This window comes from Pongo abelii, chromosome 1, assembly GCF_028885655.2.
Source record: "Pongo abelii isolate AG06213 chromosome 1, NHGRI_mPonAbe1-v2.0_pri, whole genome shotgun sequence".
Classification (NCBI taxonomy): Eukaryota; Metazoa; Chordata; class Mammalia; order Primates; family Hominidae; genus Pongo; species Pongo abelii.
Genome location: NC_071985.2, coordinates 95443032 through 95468217, shown reverse-complemented (window position 1 = coordinate 95468217; position 25186 = coordinate 95443032). Strand labels below are relative to the sequence as shown.

The following is a 25186-nucleotide window of genomic DNA, read 5'->3' as shown; positions in this document are numbered from 1 at the left end:
GACTGGGCGCAGTGGCTCACGCCTGTAATATCAGCACATTGGGAGGCCAAGGGGGGTGGATCACGAGGTCAGGAGATTGAGACCATCCTGGCTAACATGGTGAAACCCTGAGTCTACTAAAAATACAAAAAAAATTAACTGGGCGTGGTGGTGGGCACCTGTAGTCCCAGTTACTCAGGAGGCTGAGGCAGGAGAATGGTGTGAACACGGGAGGCAGAGCTTGCAGTTAGCCGAGATCACGCCACTGCACTTGAGCCTGGGCAACACAGTGAGACTCTGTCTCAAAAAAAAGAAAAAGAGAAAAAAATTATATAAAAGTAATGCTTCTGACATAAAAGTATCTAACTCCTGGTCTTATATACTGTGTTATAGTGAAAGATTTTAGCCAGGGGTGGAAAAGAGGTTTATCGGCTGTACCAAGAGTGAATGTCCTCCTGCCAGTCTCTCACCCAGCTTTCCCATCCTAGATGCCAAAGTTGAGGAGCTGGAAAGGACGGATTTCTCCCCAGCCAAAATCACGAGGAAGGGATTCCTGGCCCTATGTCTTCTTTGCTCTTCTCCCCTGCCTGAAGCATTGCAGTCTAGGAGAAACCCTTCCCATGAGCCTCAGAGTTCACAAGCAACAATTGTTCTGAGCTTCTCACCTTCCTGAGCTCCAGACCCTCACCTCCAACTGCCCCTGGGACTCCTCATTCTAGAAGTTCCACTGGTTTCTCAAATGCAACATGTCTGCAGCAGACACTATTCACTGCTTACCCAAAAGCCATGTAATCCCTGCTTCTAGGTTGATAGAACTCCAGTGTCTTTGGGAAGCAGAACAGATTCAGGGGTGGATAGGTCCCTGCCCCAGCCCCGGTCAGAGCATTCCCTTCTCCTTTGTAGATATGGGTGTAGCAACGGACATGTGGACACACGAACTGGTTCTGTTCCTTGTCTGGGGAGTTGCTAGAAAAGATTTTCTTCCCAGATAAAAAGAGAGCCTTGGGCTGGTCCCTGATAAAAAGAGAGCCTTGGGCTGGTCAGAAGGTAGTGAGTTATCTCAATTGTTCACAGTCAGTTACAGATTGAACTCCTTGCTCTACTCTTTTCTCCCTTCTCACAGCTGCATTTGACTAGGCTTTAAAAAGAGAGAGGGGTTCCGGGCGCCGTGGCTCACACCTGTAATCCCAGCACTGTAGGAGGCTGAGGCGGGTGGATCATGAGGTCAGGAGATCAAGACCATCCTGGCTAACACGGTGAAAACCCGTCTCTACTAAAAATACAAAAAATTAGCTGGGGGTGGTGGCGGGCACCTGTAATCCCAGCTACTCGGGAGGCTGAGGCAGGAGAATGGCGTGAACCCGGGAGGCGGAGCTTGCAGTGAGCCGAGATCGCGCCACTGCACTCCAGCCTGGGCGACAGAGCAAGACTCCGTCTCAAAAAAAAAAAAAAAAAAAAAAAAAAGAGGGGTGGCCGGTGCAGTGGCTCACGCCTGTAATCCCAGCACTTTGGGAGGCCAAGGTGGGTGGATCACAAGATCAGGAGTTCGAGACCAGCCTGACCAACACGGTGAAACCCAGTCTGTACTAAAAATACAAAAAAATTACCTGGGCTTGGTAGCGTGCGCCTGTAATCCCAGCTACTCAGGAGGCTAAGGCAGGAGAATCGCTTGAACCCAGGAGCTGGAGGTTGCAGTGAGCTGAGATCGCGCCACTGCACTCCAGCCTGGGCGACAGGGCAAGACTCCGTCTCAAAAAAAAAAAAAAAAGACGGAGAGCACCATGGGAGGATAGGACTGCTTTGCTTCCACTCCTTCTTCTTGGGGCTCCTGTAGCTTGAATGGAGCTCTCTGGCTGAAGCAGCCATCTTGTGATCATGGTCCTGAGGACAGCAGGGCGTGGGGAAGCACTGGACCTTCGGTGACACTGTTGAGTTCCTGTCTCACTTCCAGACTGCTTGTTATGAGGGGAAAGTAAGCCCTTTACTTAAACTTCGAGTAGCTGGTATTCTGTTATTTGCAGCCAGAAATTTATATAATGTCCCAAACCGAACTCTCCATTCATCCTTCCTAGGCCTGTTCCTCCCCCGCATTTCCTATCAATAAGGAGCACTCCTGCCCACCAAGCCACCCCGGACTTCTCCCAGACTCATGCTCATGGCTCAGCTCTCACCTATCTCTGTCCTCTGCTCCCCACCTCCTCTGCCACTCCTCTGCTCCCCCCATCTCCTCCAGTGGCAACAGTCAGGGGAACAGAGGACAGAGAGCTGAGCCAGAGTATTCACTGAACAAGCTCTCACCTCTCTACCTGTGTTCTTTGTTCCCTCCTCCTTGAATGGGAATGCCTACTTATTCTCCAAAGCCCATTTCAAATAGACCCTCTTCTATGAAGCACTCCCCACCCCAGATAAACATTCCTTCCTCTGTGAGTCCACAGCTTGTTATACTACTTATACCTCTATTATACTTCTTATCATGTATTCTAATTATACATTTGCCAGAATTATACCTTCTTTTTTTTGTTTTTGAGATGGAGTCTCGCTCTGTCACCCAGGCTGGAATGCAGTGGCACAATCTTGGCTCACTGCAACCTCTGCCTCCCAAGTTCAAGCAATTCTCTGCTTCAGCCTCCTGAGTAGCTAGGACAACAGGCACGCACCACCATGCCCGGCTAATTTTTGTATTTTTAGTAGAGATGGGGGTTTCACCATGTTGGCCAGGTTGGTCTTGAACTCCTGACCTGGTGATCCACCTCGGCCTCCCAAAGTGCTGGGATTACAGGCATAAGGCACCGCGTCCAGCCCCAGAATTATACATTCTTTAGGACAAGGATGTATTTCAGAGTCCCTAGTGCCTCCCAGTGTAGTGTTTGGCTTAAATGATTAGTAAATTTCTGGTGGAAAAGGCCCCAATATAAAGCACCTTCTGGCCGGGCACAATGGCTCATGCCTGTAATCCCAGCACTTTGGGAGGCCGAGGCGGGTGGATCACCTGAGGTCAGGAGTTCGAGACCAGCCTAGCCAACATGGCAAAACCCTGTGTCTACTAAAAATACAAAACTTAGCTGGGCATGGTGGCATGTGCCTGTAATCGCAACTACTCAGGAGGCTGGGGCATAAGAATCACTTGAACCCAGGAGGCAGAGGTTGCAGTGAGCCTAGATTGCACCACTGCACTCAGCCTGGGCAACAGATGAGACTCCGTCTCAAAAAAATGAATAAATAAATAAAAATAAACCACCTTCTGCTGCTTTCTGTGCAGGAACCTGAGTCCCATCCTTCTGAGCTTCTGCCTCTCTCATCTCCCTCCCACTCTCCCATCCTATCCAACTTCCTCTTCCCTGCAGTGGACTTCTGGGGAGAATTCCACCTTCTCCCACAGAGTCTGGCCCCCTTCTGAGTGGGATGTGGGGAGGAAATTTTATAGAATATGTCCAGGGGAGTGGCGGGAGATAAGACAGAGGTGGTGTGGGGGCCATGTTGCCAAAGGCCTTAAATGCCATGCTAAAGGATTTTGAAATTACTCTGTAGCCCATAGATGATTAAGAAGAAACAGATCTTTTAGTTATAGTCACCTCAATTCTCAAGAAGATAACTGGACTAGTATCAAAAGATCTGGCTTTGGTTTGGTAATATCAAAAGCTTTTTCACACATCTGTATGCCCAAATGTAAGCCAGTCCACAGTAGGTGCTCCATAAGTGTTTGTTGTTAAAGTCAATTGCAGGGTTCTTTTTTTTTTTTTTTTTTTTCATGAGTCGGAGATTTGCTCTTGTTGCCCAGGCTGGAGTGCAATGGCACTATCTCAGCTCACTGTATCCTCTGCTTCCCAGGTTCAAGCGATTCTCATGCCTCAGCCTCCTGAGTAGCTGGGATTACAGGCATGTGCCACCATGCCTGGCTAATTTTGTATTTTTTGTAGAGACGGGTTTCACCTTGTTGCCCAGGCTGATCTCGAACTCCTGACCTCAGGAGTTCCCAAAGTGCTGGGATTACAGGCGTGAGCCACTGCACCTGGCAATTGCAAGGTTATTTCTAAGTTCTTTTTTAGAGACTGTCTAGCTCTGTCACCCAGGCTGCAGTGTAGAGGCATAGTCATAGCTCACTGTAACCTCAACTCCCGGACTCAAGTGATCCTCCTGCCTCAGCCTCCAGAGTAGCATGCACTATGTACCCCAGCTAACTTCTTCTTATTATTATTTTGTGTACAGACGGGTTCTCAAAATGTCACCCAGGCTAATTTCTAACTCCGGGCCTCACATGATCCTCCCAGCTCAGCCTCCCAATAGTCCTAAGTTCTTTTTCTTTTTCTTTTCTTTTTTTTGAGAGTCTTGCTCTGTCGCCCAGGCTGGAGTGCAGTGCAGTGGCATGATCTCGGGTCACTGCAACCTCCGCCTCCCGGGTTCAAGTGATTCTCCTGCCTCAGTCTCCTGGGTAGCTGGGATTACAGGTGCGTGCCACCATGCCTGGATAATTTTTGTGTTTTTAGTAGAGACAGGGTTTCACCATGTTGGTCAAGCTGGTCTCGAACTCCTGACCTCGTGATCTGTTCGCCTCAGCCTCCCAAAGGGCTGGGATTAGAGGCGTGAGCCACCACGCCCGGCCAATAGTCCTAAATTCTAAGAGCCAATCCACCCAACTGCTCAGCAACTGAGGGATGTTTGAATGTGCATGGATATGTTTATTTCTGTCCCGCTTTCATTGCAATGGCAAACTCTGAAATACTCACGTAGTGAAGCATTACACTCCTTTTAAAACATTGTTTACAAAGAGTTTATAACATGGAAAATGTCTTCTGTTGTAAAGGGAAAAAAGAAGCACACAATTGAAATGAGTCATATTTATCACATTGTCTAAAAGCAAGCAAAATCTCTTCCCCAGCAAAAAGCTGGCAGGGCCGGGAGGCCAATGTTAACAGCAGCCGGTGGTCCTCCCCTCCCCTTATCCTCCTGTTCTCTATTTTCCAACTTTTTTTTTTGAGATGGAGTCTCACTCTGTTACCCACGCTAGAGTGCAGTGGTGTGATCTCGGCTCACTGCAACTTCCACCTCCCAGATTCAAGTGATTCTCCTGCCTCAGCCTCCCAAGTAGCTGGGATTACAGGCACCCACCACTACACCCAGCTAATTTTTGTATTTTTAGGAGAGATGGGGTTTCACCATGTTGGCCAGGCTGGTCTCAAAACTCCTGACCTCAAGTGATCCACTGCCTCAGCCTCCCAAAGTGCTGGAATTACAGGCGTGAGCCACCGTGCCCGGCCTATTTTCCAACTTCTGAAAAATGTGTGCACATTACTAATAAAGTGGGGAAGGGTATACTTTATGTTTCAAAATGACCTTGAGGGAGTACGACAGAGATTGCTCTCAGCCCAGGTTCTGCTCCTCCCCGTGCTGCCTCACCCCATTGCCCAGAGATGCCCCCTGGGGCTGAGCCAGGTTTTACTTGCCCCAGGGCCCTGCAGCTCTGGCCTTCCCCACCCCAAACCGCAGGGCACCCAGCAAAGGAGTCGCAATCCAGTACCTGCACCTGTTCCCAACTGGAAATACTGCCTCCAGGCAGTCCAGGCCTACCCCAAGGCCTCAGAGGAATTTCCTCTGAGGAAATTCCTGCCCTCCCAGGAATTTCCAGAAACGACTCATGGAGGAATTTCCTAGACATGCAGACAGGCAGACAGACACCTCAGGCAGCTCTCGTCACTAAGTGCAGATGTTTGCCTGCAGGTGACGTCCTGGGAGCCAACACAAGCACACAATTTTGCGGTGAGAGGCAGCACGAAGCTAGAATGGAGAGCAGACCCACTCGAGCAGGCTGGGGGCTGGCATGAGGAAGGGACCGGGAGGGGGCCCCAGAGTTGGTCAGCAGATCGAGTCTCCAGGAACAGAAGTCCCTACTATTATCTCTGTCTGAATGGCACAGTGCCTGCAACTGTCCTCTCAGCACAGCAGGCATTGCAGGGGCTCCGGGAGGGGTCAGGGTAGTGTGACTGTGAGTGGTAGGGCCGCAGTCTGGGCTTGAGCACTTAGCAAGTTTGCTGTCCTGGTGGCTTGTCAATATCCCCTACCGGCCTGGGGGCTCCCCAAAGTAGTGATTTTGTCTTAAACCCATCCTTGCACTCTCGGTGCCCATCACAATACCCAGCTCATCACAACACTCAGTGTCTAGGGCTGCTCCAGTAGGGTGGATGATCGACCCCCATATGGATGGGGGAGTGGGTAGAGGAGTGATGGGATCAATGCCCGAAGTGAGATGAGAATACTGGGGACAGCACCAAAGCAGGGAAAGAGGGCTCCGGGTCCTGTCGGTGCGCAGAATTTCCCTGCATGCTTCTGCACCCGGCTTGCTCCAGACCTAGACGCAGGCAAGAGCTGACGTGGCCCCGCCAGACTGGGCCTAGCGAGCCCGAACCTGCCTGGCCCAAGCAGCTGCAGCGTGGGACTTCACACGTCCCCGCCCAGTCCCAGTGGTCAGAGAAACCAGGGAATCCGGCCCAAAGCTGTCTCTTCCAGGAGGCAACCGGGGCCACCCGCTCTAAAGAGCTACCAGCATCCCTCCCCTCTCCAACCCCTCTGCTGGCTCCTTTTCAGAGCAGTTATGTCCAGCAGAAGTTAAGTTCCTTCTCTGAACAGTGAGCGATTTCACTCACTCCACAGATATTTACTGACCATCTACTATATGTGCTAGATGCTGTGCCAGGTGCTGGCAGTAAGATAATGAACAAAACAAAAACCCATGTCCTCGTGGAGCTTTGACTCTATGGAATGCCCAAACTGGGAGGCAGTACTCTCGCTGGGGCCACGTGGGAGGTCGACACCCATGTGTCCTCCTAGGTGAGCAAAAGGCGCGTGAGGTGCCGCCCTGGGAGCAGTCGGCGGGTGGACTTCGTCCTGGGCGAGAGGAGCGGGCCGCACCTCGGACAAACGCTTGGCTGGGCACGTCGCCTGGGGCAGGTGCCCGAGGGAGAGGGGGGTGGCGCTGGCCGTGCGCAAAACCCGGCCCTGACCCGGCCGCGGGGTTACAGGCCGTTGGTGCTCTGTGTTTATTGTAAACGCAGCGAATAGGGCCTCCAGCGGCCTCAGCGCACGTGGTGGTGCAGTGGGGAGCCGGCTGGGCCCTCCCCAGCTCCAGGCTCCTCCCCGGCGGGGTCAGCGCCAGACTTGCTGCGGCGTCTGGGCCCCGCGTAATTACAGGGGCTGTAGCCAGGCCTGGCCGTAAAATAGGGGGATGAAACGGCCTGGGAACTGGAGAAGCTGGGTCGGAGCTGGCCAGGGGCCCCGGGTCCGTGGCTTCCCGCGATGCGCAGCCGCAGGGAAGGGCCGGCTAAGGATGCGCACACACACTCACAACACCAACCCGGCGCGCACACAGCCACACAACCACACACGTAAACCACTAAACGCACGCAGACACACAGCATTCGGCTCTCCCACTCCAGGCTCACTCGTGAGCCTAATCAAACACCTGCCCGCCCTCTCCACCCCAGGAGCTGACACCCGCCCGCCAAGCCCTCTCCAGACGGCAGCAGATCCAGGCGGGGAGAAGAGCCCCGAGAGGCAAATTCCAGCGGGTTTGTTTACACAGCGCGGGGGAGGGGGCCGAGCCGGGTACTGGGGCCCGACTGACTGGGAGCCCCAGCTCAGACTGGGCCAGCTCCAGCTGTGCAGCCTGAGGACTGCGCACAAACACCCCTCCGTTCCACCCCACCCCCGCTGCACGCCGGTACGCGTCTTCCCTCCTCTTCACACGCTGTTCACAAACATTAGCATACGTCTGTCAAAGAGTTTCACACGCTTCCACACACGCGGCTGTGATGCTACGCACAAATGCTTTCATGCTAGCGCGCCATCACACGTATTTCATGTGTGGTTACAGTTTGCCACCCTTCATGCCCAGATTCTCACAGTCCATATTCATGAGCCCGTTCGCACGGTGTACGCGTGTGTTGTTACATATATTCAGGTTATTAGTGCCCTTTGACTTATCTAAAATAAGAACGGACCCCTCTCGAGCCCAGGGTCCTGCGTGTCGCTCTTGCGCGCAGGCACTGATGTGATGGACAGAGGCCCCCTTAGCCCTGGCCGCACACGTTACACACTCGATCACACACAGCGTTGCACTTTATTCCCGGCATCTAGGCGATGACACAATCTCCAGAACAAAGACAACATTGACAAACCCAACAAAAACAAACAGCCGCGTGTGTGTGGGGAGGGGCAGTGGAGCGCAGAGTCCGGGGAGGGGATGGGGGAGGAGGAGAGTGTGGGAACGCGGGCGCCCGAGCCTGGACATGCGAGGCTCGCAAAGGTGCGGGGCATGTCAACAACCTCGCACCCTGCAAGGTCCGCGCGCCGAGCAGCAAAGCCGGGTCCCGCACCCCGGCGTTCGCAGACTCGCACTTGGGAGTTCTTCCCTTCTCCCGCACGCGACTGCGCCCAGGGACGCAAGCCCACCACCCGGACAGGCTCACAAAGCTCCACGCAGACCCACAAGTGGGCGAACACACATCTCTGAGCAGATCTGTGGGGGCAGAGGAGCGCGCTTCGCTCTTTCCTGCAGCCCCAGCCTCCTCGCCTCCCCTGCCCGCCCCTCCTCCACCTTCCCAGCCCCCAAGCCCCGGGGCAGCCGCGCGCCGGGCGGGGCGAGGGCGGGGCGGGGTGTCGGGCGGCGCCTGCCCAAAAGGCGGAGTCGCTAGGCGAAGGGGCCAGATCTGTGAGCCCAGCGCTGACTGCGCCGCGGAGAAAGCCAGTGGGAACCCAGACCCATAGGAGACCCGCGTCCCCGCTCGGCCTGGCCAGGCCCCGCGCTATGGAGTTCCTCTGGGCCCCTCTCTTGGGTCTGTGCTGCAGTCTGGCCGCTGCTGATCGCCACACCGTCTTCTGGAACAGTTCAAATCCCAAGTAAGCCTCGAGACTCCCGCTGGCAGCCTGGGCTCCCGGCTGGCACTACCCCACCGGGATAACTGTCCCGGCCAACCCCTGAGCTGAGCCCAGAGTAGATGACTGAGGTAGGAAGGCGGCTGTAGATTTTCCTCCGCTCACTTCTCCCTTATATCTGGGAGCACCCCACCCCGGGGCAGGAACCTGCTCGTGTCTACTTGCATGGGCTTATATCTGCCCTTCCCTTCCTTCTCTCTGGCACCCCTATTACTCTAAAGTGAGGGACCCATGCTGGGCAGTTCCTGCCTCCAGCATAGACTTCACCCCTGGCAGCCAGGGCTCTTGTTCTAGGCCCACCCACTGTGAAAGCCTCCACGCCGCTCCTTGTGTGTCCTTTGGGTATCTGACCACACTGACAGGTACCTGGTGTGGCATCAGGAGTGCACAGAATGTTCAAGGTAACCCTGGAAGGACCTCTCAGGAGAGAGCTGGGCTGTAGGCATTCATTATGCATTCACTCTGTATTTAAAGCAAACCTGGAAAGTCCCTCACTAGGGGTCTTTTGGGGTGGCATGAGTGAGGCACATGCTGTGCATGGGTAGGCTGAGGGAATCACCTGTTTATGGGGCTCTCAAGTAGTAAAAGCGAAGAGCTGGGAGAGGGAGATCCTGGGAAAGCTTCAGAAGGAACAGGAGGGGTTAAAGGGGTAACAGAAGGCTCTGGGCAGGAGGGAGTTAATTTCTCCTGGGCAGGTTTAGGGCTGTGAGGCAAATGGTACTGGGAGGAAGACTCTGTCGGCCCCTTTGTTCTTGCCCTTGAGTTTTCTGAAGTTATGGGAACAATATTTGTGGGAATACAGGAGAGGGTGGTAGGGAGGAGCAGGGAGAGAACTGGGCAGCTTGGTATCACGAAAGCCATCTCACCAGCTTAGCCACTCTCGGCCTTAGCAAGCTTGCCCCCCACTCCCCTTGAGAAATATGTTGTGCCAGCTTCCTCTGACCCCATGGCATCATCTGGTGAGGCAGTCTGTTGTCTATGGCCTGTTGGGGTGGGGGAGAGAACAGCCAGCTGCCAACCCCAGAGGGCAATGCCCTCCTGCCCATGGATGCTGGGGAGGCTCAGCCAGCCCTCCGCCACCCGCTCTCTGTGCTTTGCCTCCTTGACCCGATGCATCTCGCCCTAGTATGGGAGAGAGCAAAGTCCCTGTTTATGCCCATGCCAGGTGTTGACTGAAGGAGGAGGAGGGGACAGGAAGCCATGAGTAGGGAGGGGGGGACCCTGGCCTTTTCCGTTCCCAAGCTCCCAGGTTTCCTCTCTTTCAGGAAGGAGCCTCTTCCTTACCCACCTCCCCGCCTTCCCTGACGCCGCTGCCCCCGTTTCCCAGATGGGGAGCAAGAGTCAAATGAAGGCTAAGTACAGCAGACTGTACCCCCAGGAGAGGGGGCTGAAGGGTGACCCTCTGGCCACACACACACACACACACACACACACACACGCACACCCTATCATACCCAGGACTAAAGAGACGCCAGTCCAGAGTAGAGTCCGTAGGCAGCCAAGCTGGGCCCAGCGTGGGGGCAAATATGAGGCTACAATGAACGGGGTAGGTGAGGCTGGCATGGGTGACTCAGGCCAGTGGGCAGCAGCCCTGGGATCTCCAGGCCTCAGGCGGGGGGCAGCATGCTGAGAAGGGCGCCAGCCTCCCTCATGCTGGAGGGCAGGCCCCTCATTCTGACCTGCCAGCTCCCTTTGTTTGGAGGACAGTGTTGGGGGTGAGTGGGCGCTGTGCCCTCCTGGGGTCCTGGGGGCTGTCCACATTTGACAAGGTAAGTTTTCACAGGTTCTCATGAGTGCTGGGGCGGGTAGCAGAGGTGGATGAGGAATGAGTCAGTGCCCGTCACGGGAATGAGGGAAAGACGCCAGGCCCAGAGCTGAAATACCTGTTCTGAAATGGCTTCTATGTTTATCTCTCCAGAGAGGAATTTTAAAAGCCTCTCTCTGCTCCTCTCTCTCTTTTCCCCAGGGTGGGGGAGGGGCCTGGTAAGCCCAGTTTGGGCGCTGGCACACTGCTGCAAAGCCTGGCCTCTCAGGGGTCATGCTGATTGGGCAGTGGGTGCCCACCTCAGAGTCCTCTCCGCCTGACTCCTTCCTCGCCCTCCCAGCCGTGGCCAGGGCTTTCAGTTCGAAGCAAGTTGGCGCTAATTCTGCTGAGTCTCTAGCTGGCAATGGCTGGGGGAATTAGAGAAACTGACCAGCTTGCGGGGTGGGGGGAAGCACTTTTCCCCCTACTGGGACCCCACCCAGGCTGGAGCCAGGTGTCTGGAGCTGGTGGGGAGGGGCTGGTGGGCAGTCAGGCTGGAGCCCGTGGGGCCAGGGGGAATCAACTAGGGGAAGGGAGCTGGCTCCACCTTGGGAGGAGGGGAGAGGAGGGGAGAGGAGGAGAGAGGGGAGAGAGGGGAGAGGGGAGAGGGGAGAGGCCATCTCAAGCTCAGAGCTTCAGCATTTCATCCAGGGGGAGGTGGAAGTGTGGCTTTTGGAGATAAAAGGACAGGGATGTTTGGGGGTGCTCTGAGAAGGGGAAAAGGAGACCAGTGTATAACTTTGAGTAGCTAGAAAGGGAAGATTTGAGGGGGCTGAATGAATTGATGAGAGTGATTTAACTTAAAGGACCAGGGGCATTATCTGTGGGCCCAGGTATACTAGCTTCACTTTTGAGGAAAAGTGAAGCTGGGAAATGTGAGATCTACTCAGTGGGTCCGGGGAAATGTGAGAGGAATAAGGAAAGTGAAGACACAGATGTGTTGGAGGCTCCGGGCTAGCATGGTAAAGAGAAAGGGTTTCCTGGATTCTGATTACAGAATGGACCTGTGGGGTCTCAGATTGAGGCCTAACAACATTTAAAAAGAGCAACTGGTAGAACAGATTTGGGGAAATATTTATGGGTAGAAGAGAATGATAAGTGAGCTACAGAAATAGGTAGAAGCCCATCTAAATAGCAGGTAAATATCAGGGGGGTTATGGAAAATGCTTTGGTACCTGAAAGATACTGGGTGAATGCTATTTGAAGGACCAACAGGAGACAGTGATGGTGCGGGGGAATGTTTAGAGATGGCAGAGAGAAATGTAAGACATCAAGATCAGTACATATTGGGAGTTGAAACTTCGGAAAAATCTCTTGGGGTCCAGTGTGAAATGTGAGAGGTCATGTAAACATTTGGAGGCCCAAGGATCTGGCCTGGCTTCTGAATGACCTCCTGCTTCTTCTCCGTGTGTGTGTCCCCAGGTTCCGGAATGAGGACTACACCATACATGTGCAGCTGAATGACTACGTGGACATCATCTGTCCGCACTATGAGGATCACTCTGTGGCAGACGCTGCCATGGAGCAGTACATACTGTACCTGGTGGAGCGTGAGGAGTACCAGCTGTGCCAGCCCCAGTCCAAGGACCAAGTCCGCTGGCAGTGCAACCGGCCCAGTGCCAAGCATGGCCCGGAGAAACTGTCTGAGAAGTTCCAGCGCTTCACACCTTTCACCCTGGGCAAGGAGTTCAAAGAAGGACACAGCTACTACTACATCTGTGAGTGCCTGTGAGGGGACAGTATCTGTGTTTCTTTTTTGCCACCACGTACATGCTTGGGTACATGCTTGGTGCAGAGTCCAGCAGCAGAGGGCCCCTTCCGATCTTGAATTCTATTTTCATTCATCTACATCCCAATGTGAGTGAGCTTCTACTATGTGCTGGGCACTCTGCTTAGCACTATGAGCACAGAGATAAATAAAACACTATATAGCCCCTGTCCTCAAGGAAACTGGGAAGAAACACACATAGGTTAACAGACCCTTAGAACAGTGTGCTACGGTAGACATGAACACAGGGGCCTTGGGAAAATGACCTGGGCACCTGCCAGGCTATGGGGCTCAGAGAAGGCTCAGTGAGGAAGATGGTCCCAGAGCTTAGGACAAGCAGAGGAGCTGGGCAGGCATGAAGGCACACATGTACAAAGGGAGCATGACATCTTCAGGGAACTTCCTATGGCTCAGCCTGGCTGGAGTTGGAGGGACACAGGAAGTGAGGAGATGTGAGCCTGGAGAGGTGGACAGAACAGACCATGCGGGAACTAAAAGGTGATGAGGAGTTTGGACTTTATCCTGAGGGCTCTCGCCACTGATGGGTTTTATTTTATTTTATTATTATTATTATTCTTGAGATGGAGTTTCACTCTTGTCGCCCAGGCTGGAGTGCAGTGGTGTGATCTCTGCTCACTGCAACCTCTGCCTCCCGGATTCAAGCAATTCTCCTGCCTCAGCCTCCCAAGTAGCTGGGATTACAGGCACCTGCCACCACGCCCAGCTAATCTTATATTTTTAGTAGAGACAGGGTTTCACCATGTTGGTCAGACTGGTCTCGAACTCCTGACCTCAAGTGATCTGCCTGCCTCAGCCTCCCAAAGTGCTGGGATTACAGGCACCTGCCACCATGCCCAGCTAATTTTGTATTTTTAGTAGAGACGGGGTTTCACCATGTTGTTCAGACTGGTCTCGAACTCCTGACCTCAAGTGATCTGCCCGCCTCAGCCTCCCAAAGTGCTGGGATTATAGGCGTGAACCACCGCGCATGGCCTGATGGATTTTAAAAGTTATGAGATCATCCAGCACTTTGGGAGGCTGAGGTGGGCAGATTACCTAGGGTCAGGAGTTCAAGACCAGCCTGGCCAACATGGTGAAACCCCAACTCTACTAAAAAATACGAAAATTAGCTGGGTGTGGTGGTGCACCTCTGTAGTCCCAGCTACTCAACAGGCTGAGGCAGGAGGATCGCTTGAACCCAGGAGGTGTGAGGTTACAGTGAGCCGAGATCACACCATTGTACTCCAGCCTGGGTGACAGAGTGAGACTCCGTTTCAAAAAGAAAAGTTATGAGATCAGCTTTGTATAAAACGGATCTAGGACTCTGTCAGTGGGGGCGAGGCAGGAATAGTTTTTTGTTTTTTTTTTTCTGAGACAGAGTCTCGCTCTGTCGCCCAGACTGGAGTGCAGTGGCATGATCTCGACTTGCTGCAACCTCCACCTCCTGGGTTCAATTGATTCTTCTGCCTCAGCCTCCCGAGTAGCTGGGACTACAGGCATGTGCCACCATGCCCAGCTAATTTTTGTATTTTTAGTAGAGACGGGGTTTCACCATATTGGCTAGGCTGGTCTCGAACTCCTGACCTCGTGATCCGCCCACCTCGGCCTCCCAAAGTGCTGGGATTACATGTGTGAGCCACCGCGCCTGGCCTAGGACTAGTATTAAGTGACCCAGGCAAGAGGAACATATTCAGACTCGGAGGAATGAAGGATGAAATGTGGGGAGGGGCAGTGTCTGTGTTCTTTTTGTCACCACTGCCAAAGCTGAGGGTTATTTCCAAAGAATGAGAGGCTGGGCTGAACACTGGGCAGGACGTTAGCAAAAACTAGTAGGGTAGGAATCAAGGTTAGAGGGAAGAGAAGAATGAAATTGAGTAGGGAGCTGAGAAAGCAGGACGAGGGGCATTTGGACTTAGATTTTCTTTCAGCAAAGGTTTCTTATTTAACCCCCTGTGGGCTTATCTTGCAGCCAAACCCATCCACCAGCATGAAGACCGCTGCTTGAGGTTGAAGGTGACTGTCAGTGGCAAAATCAGTGAGTGTCAGAGCCCTGTGGGCCTCCTTCCTCCATCTCTATGCTGGGTGCGGTCTAGTGATCTAGGATGGTATAGAAGTCTTGCAGCCCAGCCCACTCATACTTACAGCCCTCTGCCTCTTTGATACAGTACCTGATCTACTACTACTTTTGTCTTTCAGCTCACAGTCCTCAGGCCCACGACAATCCACAGGAGAAGAGACTTGCAGCAGGTGGGTAGCTGGGGCGAACTGGGCCTGGGGCACAGGAAGGGGTCTGCTTGAAGAGGTTGGGTACAGGAGGTGGCTCCTTTACCAGGCTGAGGCTGAGGGAATCCTGTTGGACTGAGGGCCAGTGCAAATAGAGGAGCCACTCACATTGGTGGCCTTTGCCCTCTCACCTTGCAGATGACCCAGAGGTGCGGGTTCTACATAGCATCGGTCACAGTGCTGCCCCACGCCTCTTCCCACTTGCCTGGACTGTGCTGCTCCTGCCACTTCTGCTGCTGCAAACCCCGTGAAGGTGTATGCCACACCTGGCCTTAAAGAGGGACAGGCTGAAGAGAGGGACAGGCACTCCAAACCTGTCTTGGGGCCACTTTCAGAGCCCCCAGCCCTGAGAACCACTCCCACCACAGGCATAAGCTGTCACCTAGCAGCCTCAAAACGGGTCAGTATTAAGGGTTTCAACCAGAAGGAGGCCAACAAGCCCGGCAGTGCCATCCCCACCTTCACCTTGGAGGGATGGAGAAAGAAGTGGAGACAGTCCTTTCCCACCATTCCTGCCTTTAAGCCAAAGAAACAAGCTGTGCAGACATGGTCCTTTAAGGCACAGTGGGAGCTGAGCTGGAAGGGGCCACGTGGATGGGCAAAGCTTGTCAAAGATGCCCCCTCCAGGAGAGAGCCAGGATGCCCAGATGAACTGACTGAAGGAAAAGCAAGAAAACAGTTTCTTGCTTGGGAGCCAGGTACAGGAGAGGCAGCATGCTTGGGCTGACCCAGCATCTCCCAGCAAGACCTCATTTGTGGAGCTGCCACAGAGAAGTTTGTAGCCAGGTACTGCATTCTCTCCCATCCTGGGGCAGCACTCCCCAGAGCTGTGCCAGCAGGGGGGCTGTGCCAACCTGTTCTTAGAATGTAGCTGTAAGGGCAGTGCCCATGTATACATTCTGCCTAGAGTGTAGCCTAAAGGGCAGGGCCCACGTGTACAGTATCTGTATATAAGTTGCTGTGTGTCTGTCCTGATTTCTACAACTGGAGTTTTTTTATACAATCTTCTTTGTCTCAAAATAAAGCAATGTGTTTTTTCGGACATGCTTTTCTGCCATTCCATATTAAAACATATGACCATTGAGTCCCTGCTAAGTGCGAGGCTCTCTGTGCTACAACAGTAGCAACTAGGTTTGAATTTCTTTCTCTCCAAAGAATGCGTGCCCCTCACCAGGCCAAAAGGGTGGGGTGTTTCCTCCTCTGAGGGTTGTCCAGGACCGAAGTGCTCCTGACAGCAGTCTCTCGGGTTCTGAGCTGCACTCCACTCTGGAAGTTCCTATCCAACCTCTACCCCACTCCCACCCTCTCACCGCAGGGCTTTGGCATACTACCGTTCAGGTACTCATGCTGTTTGGGTGAGTCAGGGAAGCTGGGAACGCCAGCTGAGGCATGCGGCCCCGCCCCACAGCCACACTAGCAGAGACGTGTGGGAGGCTGGGAGGGAAAGATCCCAGTAACAAGTGGGTTGGACCGGGAGGTCAGTGATAGAGGCGTCAGTGGATTGGCCACGTCATGTAAAGTTGACCCGAGAGGGAGGGCAAAAGAGGAAGGCTTGGTGATTTCCTGGCAATGTGTTATTTTGAGAAAAGGCTTCGGCAGCAAACTCCAGAAAAAAACTTCCCAAACCCTGGGCAACTCAGGTTCTGACGTGGAGCTCTGGATGGAAAGCGTGCTGAAGTCTGGTTAAACTAGCAAGCTTTTGTTTGGAGGTCCACCGCCGAAGGCGCACAGGCCTGTGGGAACACGAGCGTTGAGACTGGGGAGGTCTAGATGATCCAAGGGGTAGGCAGAGTGTGAGGAGCGGCAGGTATCGGGGACACACCCGCGGAGCCCTAGGAAGGGGACTGACCGGGACATGGAGGAGGTCTGGACCAGGGCACTGCGAAGGCGCTCGGAGGAGAGGGGCACGAGTTCCGGTTCGGCGTCGGAGGGAGGGTGGGGCTTCGGCGCAGTTTCCGGAGGGACGGCCCCAGCGCGCGGGGGCGGAGCCGAGTGCGCGGGGCGGGGCTCCAGCGCCGCAGGTCGGGGCTGCAGTAGGTCCCGGCAACCGCAGGCTTGCGGCGGGCGCTGGGCGCGGGATCCGACTGTAGTCGTGATGGAGGCGGGCGACTTTCTGGACTCGCTCATTTACGGAGCATGCGTGATCTTCACCCTTGGCATGTTCTCCGCCGGCCTGTGAGAGTGCGGCCGGGCTGGGTTGGGGAGGACTAGGCAGTCAGGAAAGGAGAGAGAGGGGGCAGAGACGTGGCCACAGCACCTGGCTCGTCCGGAACCGGGATCAAAGTGGGATCGGGTCGAGGGGACCGGGGTACAAGGGCGAGGCTGGTCACTAGGCCTGAAGGAGAAGGCAGGATAGCTGGCGGGGGGGAGGGCGGGCGGGGTCTGCGGTGGTCCGGAAAGGATGACAGGCATTGGGCATCCCCCTCAAGCACTCTGCTTCTCCCTTCCCACCCCTCACCCCTCCCTTCGGGGCCCCATTACAGCTCGGACCTCAGGCACATGCGAATGACCCGGAGTGTGGACAACGTCCAGTTCCTGCCCTTTCTTACCACGGAAGTCAAGTGAGGGGGCGACGGCTGCGGTAGTGGGAAAGGCTACCAGAGGGAGGTGGGGGCGGGGCAGGAGGAGCAAGAGTGAAAGAGGCTTGGCCGGGCGCGGTGGCTCACGCCTGTAATCCCTGCACTTTGGGAGGCCGAGACGGGCGGATCACGAGATCAGGAGATCCAGACCATCCTGGCTAACACGGTGAAACCCCGTCTCTACTAAAAATACAAAAAATTAGCCGGGCGTGGTGCCGGGTGCCTGTAGTCCCAGCTACTCGGGAGGCTGAGGCAGGAGAATGGCGTGAACCCAGGAGGCGGAGCTTGCAGTGAGCCGAGATCGCGCCACCGCACTCCAGCCTGGGCGACAGAGCGAGACTACGTCTCAAAAAAAAAAAAAAGAGTGAAAGACCCTTTGGGTCCTCCTCTCTCACTGAACCCTTTAAGCCATGTCCATCCCCTCCACCCTGCAGCAACCTGGGCTGGCTGAGTTATGGGGCTTTGAAGGGAGACGGGATCCTCATCGTCGTCAACACAGTGGGTGCTGCGCTTCAGACCCTGTATATCTTGGCATATCTGCATTACTGCCCTCGGAAGGTAGAGGCCCTCCCTTGGACCCACCCATCTGCTGCACGCCCTGCCTTGGTGGCAGGGCAAACACTATTTCCTAGAAGACTGTAACAGCTGGCACTGCCACCCTTTCCAGGAAGGCCTCTCCAGCCTTGCAGGTCCCCTTCCTCTATGAAGCCAGCCTTCTGAGATGAACACATTGCCCCCATTTAGGCAAGGCTGGTAGCTCTGCCTAGCCTGAGATGCCTATGCTGCCTGCCCTGGGCTTCAGCCAACAAGCTAAGGGGAAAGGGCTTTTGTCTCTGATATTTCTTTCAAAGCCAGGGCCTGTGGGTGAGAATGAGATGATTAGCTCTGCTTCCCTGCTCAATCACACAAGCATTTATGAGGCTCCTACTGTGTGTGCCAAGCACACAGAAAAAAACACATCTTTATCTCCCCCAGAAGTCTCCAGTGTTGTGGGTGGATAAGACTTTCCTATCAAGTTGGTGGTGGGAAAGAAGCTATGACAGTGCAGTGCTGGAGGCCTAGACAGTTTGGCTTCCCCATTGGAGCATGGGAGAAGGCAGGATGAATTAACTCTAGCAGGTAAGTCAGAGTGCACATCTGGAAGTAAGGCTACTCTCTCCCCTGCAGCGTGTTGTGCTCCTACAGACTGCAACCCTGCTAGGGGTCCTTCTCCTGGGTTATGGCTACTTTTGGCTCCTGGTACCCAACCCTGAGGTCCGGCTTCAGCAGTTGGGCCTCTTCTGCAGTGTCTTCACCATCAGCATGTACCTCTCACCACTGGCTGACTTGGTGAGTGGGGGTGTCCAAGGAGGTAGGAGAGATAAGTCAGGCTGTCATAGCCAAATACTATGGCTTACAGTCCCGAGGCAGGGGAGATCCAAACCCTGGAAGAAGACAAGGCAGTAGAAGTGGGCGAGTGGGAGGCAGGAAAGGTTGGGTGACAGATCAGGGAGGGTAACCTTTTTCTTAAGGAAATTCTTAGGCAAGTGAAGCTTTACGATGTGCTTGGGCCAACAGTCTTTCATTCTTTCCCACAGGCTAAGGTGATTCAAACTAAATCAACCCAATGTCTCTCCTACCCACTCACCATTGCTACCCTTCTCACCTCTGCCTCCTGGTGCCTCTATGGGTTTCGACTCAGAGATCCCTATATCATGGTAAGCACAACCGGGATGGGGTGACAGGGGTGCAAGATGGAAAACTGGCTCCTCTCCTCATAGCAGTTCTTGTGATTTCAGGTGTCCAACTTTCCAGGAATCGTCACCAGCTTTATCCGCTTCTGGCTTTTCTGGAAGTACCCCCAGGAGCAAGACAGGAACTACTGGCTCCTGCAAACCTGAGGCTGCTCACCTGACCACTGGGCACCTTAGTGCCAACCTGAACCAAAGAGACCTCCTTGTTTCAACTGGGCCTGCTGTCCAGCTTCCCAGGTGCAGTGGGTTGTGGGAACAAGAGATGACTTTGAGGATAAAGGGACCAAAGAAAGAGCTTTACTTAGATGATTGATTGGGGCCTAGGAGATGAAATCACTTTTTATTTTTTAGAGATTTTTTTTTTTAATTTTGGAGGTTGGGGTGCTATCTCTAGAATATGCCTTAAAAGGCGGGGCGCGGTGGCTCACGCCTGTAATCCCAGCACTTTGGGAGGCCAAGGTGGGCGGATCACCTGAGGTCAGGAGTTCAAGACCAACCTGACCAACATGGTGAAACCCCATCTCTACTAAAAATACAAAATTAGCCAGGCATGGTGGCACATGCCTGTAATCCCAGCTACTTGGGAGGCTGAGGCAGGAGAATTGCTTGAACCCAGGAGGTGGAGGTTGCAGTGAGCTGAGATCGTGCCATTGTGATATGAATATGCCTTATATGCCGATATGAATATGCCTTAAAATAAAGTGTTCCCCACCCCTGCCCACGATGGTTCATTCTCTACTCATGATTCTAAACCTGCCTGGTTTGGTGAAGGATAGATCCACAGTTATTCTCAGGTTGGTAGGGTAGGCTCAGAAAAGGTATCTCAAAGAACCAAAAGGTTGGAAAGACCCAGGAAGGCCTTAAAAATAACAAAACTTGGATGTTATGAAGAATGGAAGTTAGGCTTCAAGAAAGTACTTCTGGCCAGGTAAGGTGGCTTATGTCTGTAATCACAGCACTTTGGGAGGCCCAGGCAGGAGGATCACTTGAGCCCAGGAGTTTGAGAACAGCCTGAGCAACACAGCGAGACCCTGTCACTACAAAAAATTAAACATTAGCCTGGTGGCGTGGTGGCATATGCCTGTAGTCCCAGCTACTCTGGAGGCTGAGGTGGGAGAACTGTTTGAGCCTGGGAGGGTGAGGCTGCAGTGAGCCATGATTGCACCACTGCACTCCAGCCTGGGCAACAGAGTGAGACCCTGTCTCAAAAAAAAAAGAAGTAGTACGCCAGGCGCGGTGATTCACGCCTGTAATCCCAGCACTTTGGGAGGCTGAGGCGGGCGGATTACGAGGTCTGATTACGAGGTCAGAGTCGAGGGAAACCCTGACTCTACTAAAAATACAAAAATTAGCCAGGCATGGTGGCAGGCGCCTGCAGTCCCGGCTACTCGGGAGGCTGAGGCAGGAGAATGGCGTGAACCCGGGAGGCGGAGCTTGCAGTGAGCCAGGATCACGCCACTGCACTTCAGCCTGGACGACAGAGCAAGGCTCCGTCTCAAAAAAAAAAAAAAAGAAGAAGAGGAAGAAGAAGTACTTCCTACAGGGTTGAAAGGACCAGGAAAGTGAAATGTCATTTCCATCCTGAGAAATCTTGAGAAGGGGTCTCTGCCTCCTTGGGAGCAAAAATGGGAACACCAGCAAGATGCAAAGATAAAGGCTGAGATGGCCTCAAGAAGGTGGTTCTTTCACATTCACTTCTTGACCGTTAGTACATAGAATCCCCAGTACCCATTTTCCATACTCAAACTAAACGAAGTTAGAAAATAAACTGGCTCTTTAATGGGAAATGGGAGGAAGGGCTGTCCGGACAGGAATGGGGTTAGGCTGTCAGAAGCGCAGCCCCCTGCGGGCTAAGTCGGCTCGGGCCTCCTGTATCTGGCTCTGCAGCTCGCGTGCGGCGTCCTCGCAGTCATGAAAAGTGGCCACACGATAGCCCACAGTGCCCAGGGCATAGCAGCCGGCGGACACCAGCAAGTAGGCGGGCAGTGGCCAGAGGACTTCCTGGCAGGACAAAGGCAGCTCCAGGCCCAAGGCTCCCGTGGTCAGGGCCGCCCAGGTGGAGCCCAGGATCGCTAGTCCCCAAAGCCACTGCGCTAATTTCGTCATGGTCACTGCGAGAAAAGAAAGTAATGCTCCCCTGAGGAGCAGAAAGGAAAAGCGGACCAAACTCAACCGAAGCCCGCCCATGGAGAGCATTTAAACCAGCCCTGGCCAGAGGGGAATCACCGATCCCAGAGGTCCGAACTTGAGTGCCCACAAAAGGTGGAAGGGCCCCTTCCACCTTGCTACCCCCTCTATATTTGAGACCCACTCCCCATCTCTCGCGCTCTCAATTCAGCCTTCAATCTACACTTACCTCTGCCCCACGTCTACCCTTCCCGGCGCGGCCCGGATGTTGGCGTCCGGAAGTCTTCCCTGGCTCACGCTCCGCTTCCGCGCGGCCTTCTGGGAGTTGTAGTTCACATGGCGGCGCCTCGCGTACTCCTGGCCACCGCCTCAATCTAGGCGGGGTCCAGCGGGCTGTGCTCCGCAAACCGGGAGCAGGCCGGGTCTGGAGAGGTCTCGGCGCTGCTTTCCCACCTTGGGCTACGCTCCAGGCTGGCGTGGGGCTTGAGGACATCCTTAAATGTTGCAACAAGATGGGAATGTAATACCATTCCCGTGAAACTCAATTCTCCAGCGCTGAAATCCATTCCTTCAGTCACTAGTTCATTCATTCGAACATTTCTTTCTTTTCTTTCTTTCCGCTCTTGACAGGGTCTCTCTATAGTGCCTAGGCGGGACAGAACTTTTTTTTTTGTTTTTTTGTTTTTTTTTTTTGAGACGAAATCTCGCTCTGTCGCCCATGCTGGAGTACAGTGGCTCGATCTCAGCTCACTGCAACCTCTGTCTCCCGAGCAGCTGGGATTACAGGCGCGCGCCACCACGACGGGCTAATTTTTTTATTTTTAGCAGAGAACGGGGATTTCACTATGTTGGCCAGGCTGGTCTCAAACTCCTGACCTCAAGTGATTGGCCCACCTCAGCCTTCCAAAGTGCTGGGATTACAGGCATGAGCCACCGCGCCCGGCCAGAACATTTCTTGATTACCATGATAGACTTTGGAGATACAGAGATGCCAAGAGACTCGACTCCTCTTCGGGTGGAGAGGGAAAGCAGGAGTCAGTGAAGCGGTTGCATTGACAACTAACCATGAAGACTTGAGATTATTGTTAGAACAGAGGTAGTCATATTTTTACAAGGACAACAACCAATATAACTTGGAGCCAGAGGAAGAAGGGCTCCAGGAGGCTGTGTTTCAAAAAAAAAAGAAAAGAAAAGAAAGACCAGAAGAATTACCTGAAGTGGTGAAGGCATTGAAAGAAAGAGTATAATTCTTTAGAACAGTTTTGGGGATGAATTTATTATATAGAGAGAGAAAGAGAGAGAGAGAACCAAGTAAGAGAAAAGGTTAGGCAATTATCAACTTCAGAGGAAACAAAGAATTATATAAGAAAGGAAAGACAATCGATAAGCCTGTCTTATAAAGACCACATCTGTAGTTTGACAGTTAGGTTTATTAACTTGCTGCAACAGAGAGATCACACACTAGAGGAACTGTGGGGCAACTCATTAAAAAGGAAGAAATATGGTCATTCAGATGATATGGTTTGGCTGTGTCCCCACCCACATTTCAAGTTGATATGTATCTCCCAGAATTCCCACGTGGGAGGGACCTAAGGGGAGGTAACTGAATCATGGGGGCCAGACTTTCCTGTGCTATTTTCATGACAGTGAATAAGTCTCACAAGATCTGATGAGTTTATCAGGGGTTTCTGTTTTTGCTTCTTCCTCATTTTTCTCTTGCCACCGCCATGTAAGAAGTGCCTTTGTCTCCCGCCATGATTCTGAGGCCTCCCCAGCCATGTGGAACTGTAAGTCCAATTAAACCTCCTTTTGTTTGCAGTTTCGGGTATGTCTTTATCAGTAATGTGAAAATGAACTAATACAACAGGATATGGGAAAGGCTTGACTTTATATTTTAAAATTTATTTACTTGTCTATTTAGAGTTGAAGTCTCACTATGTTGCCCAGGCTAAGCTCAAATTCCTGGGCTCAAGTGATCCTCCTGCCTCAGCCTCCCAAGTAGCTGATACTATAGGCTAGCTAAAATTTAAATGAAGCAGTGTTTTGATAGGTTTGAGGTAAGCATAACTTTAAGTGAAGGGATCAAGAAGAAGTCCAAGCTGAGGGAAGACTTGGAAATTACAAAGTCAAGATAAATGTAGAATATAGTGTCCAAAACCCACTATCTAGGCTGGGCACAGGGGCTCATGCCTGTAATCCCAACACTTTGGAAGGCCAAAGTAATCCACGTGGCTCAGAACTTCTGGCAAGAGTAGGATGTTCCATTCGCACTGACTGATTTCAAATAGCAAAGTTTGTGACTATGATTTTAGAAAATGAAGTTTCTCAGCCTTATGTCCTTGATGTTAATTAACAAAAGCAGTTTTTACAGATTCACAGTCTTAGCACAAACACAAATGGCTCAGCTGTGAAGAAAATTTTCACAGCCGTAACAATGTAAACACTAAGTATTGATTTAACTAAAAATTGGAGCTGGGGACAGTGGAGCTGTGATCCCAGAACTTTGGGAGGCCTAGGTGGGAGGGTTGCTTGAAGAAATGTACAGGTTAAGTACCAGAAGAAGTAGCCTAGAAACTGGAGCGTGGTTGTATATGTAGGTTGTATATGTAAGAGTTAAAGAAGAGGAGCAGGGGATGGTTATTTTTCATTAAAAGCCTTGTAGAGTTACAGCTCTTTTTTTTCTATTCTTTTTCTTTTTTTGAGACAAGGTCTTGCTCTGTTGCCCAGGGTGGAGAGCAGCGGTGCAAACCTGGCTTACTGCAGCCTCGACCTCCTGGACTCAAGCTATCCTCCCACCTCAGACTCCAGAGTAGCAGGGACTACAGAAGCGGGCCACCACCACCAGGCCCATCTAGTGTGTATATATATGTGTGTGTGTGTGTGTGTGTGTATGTAGACGAGGTCTCCCTATGTTGGCCAGGCTGGTCTCAAAATCCTGGGCTCAAGCAATTCACCTCAGCCCCCACAAAGTGCTGCTATTGCAGTCATAAGCCACCGCGCCCACCGAAGTTACAGCTTTCAGAATTTGTTTAGCAGGTTTCCCAGTTTTCACTTGAAAATGCCCCGCCACCCCGAAAAATATTTGTTGAACTAGTTGGCTTTTAAAACTACACAAATTCCTTTGTTAAAGTAAAAATTAAAACAAATAAAAACTTTTTTTTTTTTTGAGACAGAGTCTCGTTCTGTGGCCCAGGCTGGAGTACAGTGGCATGATCTCGGCTCACTGCAACCTCTGCCTCCCATGTTCAAGCGATTAGCCTGCCTCAACGTCCCGAGTAGCTGGAACTACAGGCACGCACCACCACACCCAGCAAATCTTTGTATTTTTATTAAAGACAGGGTTCCACCATGTTGGTCAGGCTGGTCTCGAACTCCTGAGCTTGTGATCCTCCCGCCTCGGACTCCCAAAGTGCTGGGATTACAGGCGTGAGCCACCGCGCTCAGCCCAAACTTTTTTTTTTTTTTTTGAGTCGGAGTTTTGCTCTTGTCGCCCAGGTTGGAGTGAAATGACACGGTCTTGGCTCACTGCAACCTCCACCTCCCAGGTTCAAGCAATTCTCCTGCCTCAGCCTCCCGAGTAGCTGGGATTACAGGCACCTGCCACCATGCCTGGCTAATTTTTGTATTTTTAGTAGAGATGGGGTTTTTTTTTTTGTATTTTTTTTGGGGGTTTTTTTTGGGTATCTTTTTTTGTATTTTTATATAATAAAGATATTTTTGTATCTTTTTTTTTTTTGTATTTTTAGTGGAGACGGGGTTTCACCGTGTTGGCCAGGCTGGTCTCAAACTCCAGATCTCAGGTAATTCGCCCCCTTGGCCTCCCAAAGTGCTGGGATTAGAGGCGTGAGCCACCGCCCCTAGCCAAAAACATTTTTTAGGCTGGGCACAGTGGCTCACGCCTGTAATCCCAGCACTTTGGGAGGCGGAGGCGGGTGGATCACGAGGTCAGGAGATTGAGACCATCCTGGCTAACATGGTGAAACCCCGT

At 52.7% G+C, this 25186-nt stretch overlaps 3 protein-coding genes and 1 non-coding gene across 12 annotated transcripts; 3 read left to right on the top strand and 1 right to left on the bottom strand.

Moving 5' to 3' along the window:
• Positions 1 to 8660: 8660 nt before the first annotated feature.
• Positions 8661 to 15801, top strand: EFNA1 (ephrin A1). Of its 2 annotated transcripts, XM_002810076.4 has the most exons (5): positions 8661 to 8868; positions 12131 to 12426; positions 14446 to 14511; positions 14673 to 14723; positions 14898 to 15801. In XM_002810076.4, exons 1-5 carry the CDS (start codon positions 8777 to 8779, stop codon positions 15008 to 15010), a joined length of 618 nt encoding a protein of 205 aa, XP_002810122.1. In that variant the 5' UTR covers positions 8661 to 8776; the 3' UTR covers positions 15011 to 15801. The 2 variants fall into 2 exon arrangements, with proteins under 2 accessions (XP_002810122.1, XP_054408092.1); XM_054552117.2 differs by lacking the exon at positions 14446 to 14511.
• A 493-nt stretch (positions 15802 to 16294) lies between these two features.
• Positions 16295 to 19790, top strand: SLC50A1 (solute carrier family 50 member 1). Of its 8 annotated transcripts, none has more exons than XM_002810074.5 (6): positions 16295 to 16934; positions 17243 to 17320; positions 17773 to 17896; positions 18506 to 18667; positions 18916 to 19035; positions 19117 to 19790. In XM_002810074.5, the coding sequence occupies exons 1-6, from the start codon at positions 16615 to 16617 to the stop codon at positions 19216 to 19218; spliced, it is 906 nt and encodes a 301-aa protein (XP_002810120.3). In that variant the 5' UTR covers positions 16295 to 16614; the 3' UTR covers positions 19219 to 19790. The 8 variants fall into 8 exon arrangements, with proteins under 8 accessions (XP_002810120.3, XP_054408047.1, XP_009241704.1 ...); XM_054552047.2 differs by having other exon boundaries at positions 16710 to 16915; XM_009243441.4 differs by having other exon boundaries at positions 16756 to 16934; positions 17243 to 17340.
• Positions 19791 to 20827: 1037 nt separating this feature from the next.
• Positions 20828 to 21448, bottom strand: DPM3 (dolichyl-phosphate mannosyltransferase subunit 3, regulatory). Its single transcript, NM_001132688.1, is given in 2 exon segments — positions 20828 to 21182; positions 21428 to 21448. A coding segment is annotated over 1 exon segment (279 nt). The 5' UTR covers positions 21178 to 21182; positions 21428 to 21448; the 3' UTR covers positions 20828 to 20898.
• Positions 21449 to 24202: 2754 nt separating this feature from the next.
• LOC112131291 (U7 small nuclear RNA) lies at positions 24203 to 24264 on the top strand. The gene has a single exon (XR_002913390.1). It is a non-coding gene; the product is annotated as a U7 small nuclear RNA (small nuclear RNA).
• Positions 24265 to 25186: the final 922 nt, after the last annotated feature.